The 4102-nt window shown below is 47.4% G+C and overlaps 1 protein-coding gene across 1 annotated transcript; it reads right to left on the reverse strand.

Moving 5' to 3' along the window:
• Positions 1-329: 329 nt before the first annotated feature.
• Positions 330-1106, reverse strand: LOC146180086 (prolyl 4-hydroxylase subunit alpha-1-like). The gene has a single exon (XM_084580325.1). It carries the CDS (start codon positions 1104-1106, stop codon positions 330-332), a length of 777 nt encoding a protein of 258 aa, XP_084436451.1.
• Between the last annotated feature and the right edge of the window lie 2996 nt (positions 1107-4102).

A 4102-nucleotide genomic window follows, 5' to 3' on the forward strand; every position in this document is an offset into this window, starting at 1 on the left:
GGAAAGTTGTACCCATCCGCAGTGTGCGTTGTGAGCTTTATTGTTTCAATAAACATTTAGTTATGCCTAGTTGGTTCCCCATTTTCTATGGAACTGAGGAGCGCAAACAGTAGACAATCCACAGAATAGACGGAGAGAAGACAATGACCGACGGTATTGTTTATTATTCTGTATTCTTTATTATTTCGTTTTATTATTTGAAATAAAGAGTCCAAATCGAGGAACTATGTAAAAATAGGGTAATTTGTTTCCTTTCGAAAAAGTATCCCAAACAAAACGTAAATAACAAACTTAGAACAGGCATGGAGAGACGCACAGAACTGCCAAGTTTACGGAAGTGCGTAGGTAAAGTCAGGTGGCTGCCCTCTCTCGTGAATCCAGAGCGTTGCAATCCACTTCGACCCTCGCAGCACGGGGCATGCTCCATGGAAGGCGCTCGGGTCTCGCTGCCAGCGCCCCATCGAGTCCTCCTTCAGGTTGAACCAGAAGAGAGCAGATCCGAGGCGAGGCGTTATTGAGAGGCCGGCCTCGGGGAACGCGGTTGCCCCTCCCTCTGGAACGTCGCTCAAATACACAAGCAGCGTCGCCAAGCGCTGGCCCCGTTCTTTTGTGATCCAGCTGTCGATCGTATCGAAATGAGCGCTGTAGTGTCCGCCAACGCCGTAGTTCAACAATTGCACTTTCTCGGCCCACTCCGTGGAGAGGCCCATTACCACTTCTGCACGACGGTAAATGACTCTAGTGCTGGCGTTCTTTTCCAGCCAGACCATCCCGGCTGCTCTAACATCTTGGCGATCGGCATCTCCTGTGCTCTCCAGTATTAAAGCTGGTTTGAGTGCACCCGACAACCGCCGAAGAGCAGCGCATTCCTTCGCGCTCAGGAAGTCGTGCACGAGCCACGCTTGAGGCTCCTCAGCCGACAATTCCTCGACAGCGAAAGGAGCAAGAGACGCGGCACCGTGTTTTCCCCGCGACAGCCAGCACTGCAGGGAGCTGGCGGGCCTCGTATCTTGCTTCAGGCTAGAATGGCAGAGCTCTCCGAACCTGTCGTCGCTGGTGAAGCCTGAGCGGATGGCACCTTTCACAACGTCTCTGTATGGCCACATAGTCGGTGACTCGGGAGGGTGTCCTACGATCTCGCTCCAAGCCTTCGACCTAGCCATTGCATTAGACGCTACAAGCGCTGGCAGATATTGCTCCATGAAGGAAACGTACTGCTCGTCGACGCCACCTAGCGTCGCCCAATCAGATGCCAGTGCCCGTTCCCTGAGTGAGCAGTGAAGTGCCAATAAGAGCATGTCGTTTTCTGTCGGTTCGGGCAGTTGAGGAGAGCGCATTGTCGCAATGGCTTGCTCTGGCGTGATGTGGTACGATTTCTGCAGCCTGCAGATACCAGCTGCGGCACCGTCTACGTCTCCTGCCGTCGGCCAGGGTAAAATGTTGGCGTTTAGCATCACCGGCTTAGGACAGCGAAAACCTCGAAGCACACACGACACAGCTTCCAAAGCTGAAAGCCTTAGCAGCCTTAGCAGAGAGTGTTCTTCGGGGCGACTAACTTTGAGCGTTAAATTCACGGCCAGCAGATTGGCCCGCACCAGTGGCGTGATGGCGGCCGCTCGGTGCCAGGTTGCTTCGCAAGGATCCAAATGTAGACGGAGGGCATTCATCACAGCTTTCTCCGTCGCCAACAGACTGGATAGTGCTGACATGGATCTGTAGTAGTTGGCTCCCAGAACGCCACAACTGCACAAGAAAGCTGTGAAGATACGCAGCGAAGACTTCATCTGAATCCGAGCCTCTGTTTCTTCTTCTCGTCTCTGTGCATATGGCACTGAATCAGCACGCGCGTTAGCGTCAGTTCTTTTTCTTGGTTTTTAAATTGGTTTCATTTTTATTTTTCACATGGAGTTGCTGGCAGCCATAAACGCCACAATTGCTTTACATGTCCTGAAGGCCTAGGAAAGCGTTGCTTCTGAAATACGTTAGAATAAGAAATATGAAATAAGTGTACACATTTGGCGTTTATTTTTACAGGTTCTAATTTCTAACGCGAAAGTCCCTCTTAAGCTCATGGAACTCAATCCCGTGCGCGAGGCCTGTGCGCGAGATCTCCCACCGGCTTGTTGCATCTGTGTGCGAAATTCCGCGAGATGTGTTTCCCTTGTCTAAGCTCTTGCGATTCGCAATCGCACAATTGAACACGCACCAAGGAACGCCATGCGACAGGGGCGATGTTGTACCGTCCAATTGCACTTTACGAGGAAAGTGACAGATACTGCGTCTCTCCTTTCTTCTAACCCAATTTAAATATATATACAACATAACAAACGGCGATAAGAGGCAAGCGATGAGAGGCAAATGATAGAAGAGGAGAGGTATTAAGAGGAGAGCCTCTTAAGAGGCCCTGTAAAGTTATGCTGGTGTATGCAGTAGTGTTTTAGCTCGAAAGCACAAATGTTAAGAGCCAAGACAACTGGTCTAAGAATTGTGTGCCATCTTTCAGTGGTTTCACAATGAATAACAACGTTGGAGGCCCTTCGGCCTCTAATAAGTGCGGTAATGAAAAAGCCTTCCCGTCGTCTCTCTGCACTCATTTGCCGCTTTTTCACTCATTTGCTTCTTTTTTCTCTCTTTTTTGTTTTTGTTCGTTTTTTATGTTTGTATTTTTTTCTCTTTTACTATATTTTACTCATGTAGTCTTAACTGTTTTCGTTTGAAACTTTCTCGCACTCCTTTTGCAAAATTTCGACATCTGTGGCGGTTTTCACGTCTGAACATTACATCGACGTCCTTGGCAATTTTGATGTCATATCGGCTTTTGCTGCTGTAATTAATCAATAAATTATTCGATATCAACAAAATATTGTACACAGATAAAGTTTTTAAAATCTACCTCGTGCAACCTTTCTTTTCTACTTATCAGTCAAATCATTTTTCAGCAGTGACGGTGTGAAACCTTACGCGGGCGCACAAATCCTGTTCACACTCCTGAGCCTACAAAGACTTTCGCCGTAATATGGGGGATATTAACTCAATAGAAAGGGAAGCTGAATAGTTTTCAAGGTGTAATAAACGTAGAAATCGGTAAGTCGAGGTTTTGTATATAGACCAACACCGTGTTTACAATCAAAGGGGGCGCTCGCGGCGCCGCAGCCCACTGGATGAAAAGTAGCGTTAGCGCCCATATGAAGGCAAGGAGCCGAATGATTTCAAAACCGTTTTGTCACTTCACGTGGCACCAATGATATCGTCATTTGGTGCAGAGTAACCGCGAACATCCTAGAACAGATCGTGAAAGTGAAATCTCATTAACGCACTGATTGATTTTTAAAACACCGCTAAACATGTGGGGGTGCGAGTTGGGTGTGCGCCTCATAGAAACCAACGCTGACCAGCGTTTAACGACCAGCCATCACTTCTTGTGCTCAGCGAAATGAGAAAAAGGCTGCGTTAAGTTAGGTTTATATGTCTTTTTATGAGTCGCCCTTCCTACTCGCTACGTTTCGAGGTGTTTTAAAAATGCTTCGCCTCGGCAATGGGATTTCCTAATTTCAAGATCTATATTAGGATGTTCATGGTTACTCTCCGCCGAATAACGACATCATAGGTGTCCCATGAAATGAGAAAACTGATTTGAAATATTCCGGCTTCATGTCGTTTTATGGGCGCTAACCCTAATTTTCCCCCCCAGTCGGCCCCGCCTGGCGAAAGAAGCGCTACCGCATTGTGTTTACGTCATAGATTGGCGTTGGTCTATACCAAAAATCGCTTATTCTTTCTCTCTCTCTCTGTCCATTCTGTTGGTAAAAATGCCGAAGTTGACTGTGAATTATTTTCGCGAATCATTAAAATGTCTATTTGTTCTTTTTAGGCAGCCGTCAGCACGCGGTCTTACCACTCTGATTCGAACGCATGGATCAATACTGTATCCTTTGCTTGTTCATGTTCGTTGTCGCAAGACGCGGCTTTATCATTTCGTTTGTTGCGGCAGACGATTCGAGATTTATCTTGAAAGGTTCCAGCCACGCACGCGCTCTTCTACAATGTTCCAGGCTATGCTAGTTACCGTGACCAGTTTTATTAAGATCTTTCTTCGACGCCT

The sequence above is a fragment of the Amblyomma maculatum genome, chromosome 9, assembly GCF_055883805.1.
Source record: "Amblyomma maculatum isolate TAMU_Amacu chromosome 9, ASM5588380v1, whole genome shotgun sequence".
Classification (NCBI taxonomy): domain Eukaryota; kingdom Metazoa; phylum Arthropoda; class Arachnida; order Ixodida; family Ixodidae; genus Amblyomma; species Amblyomma maculatum.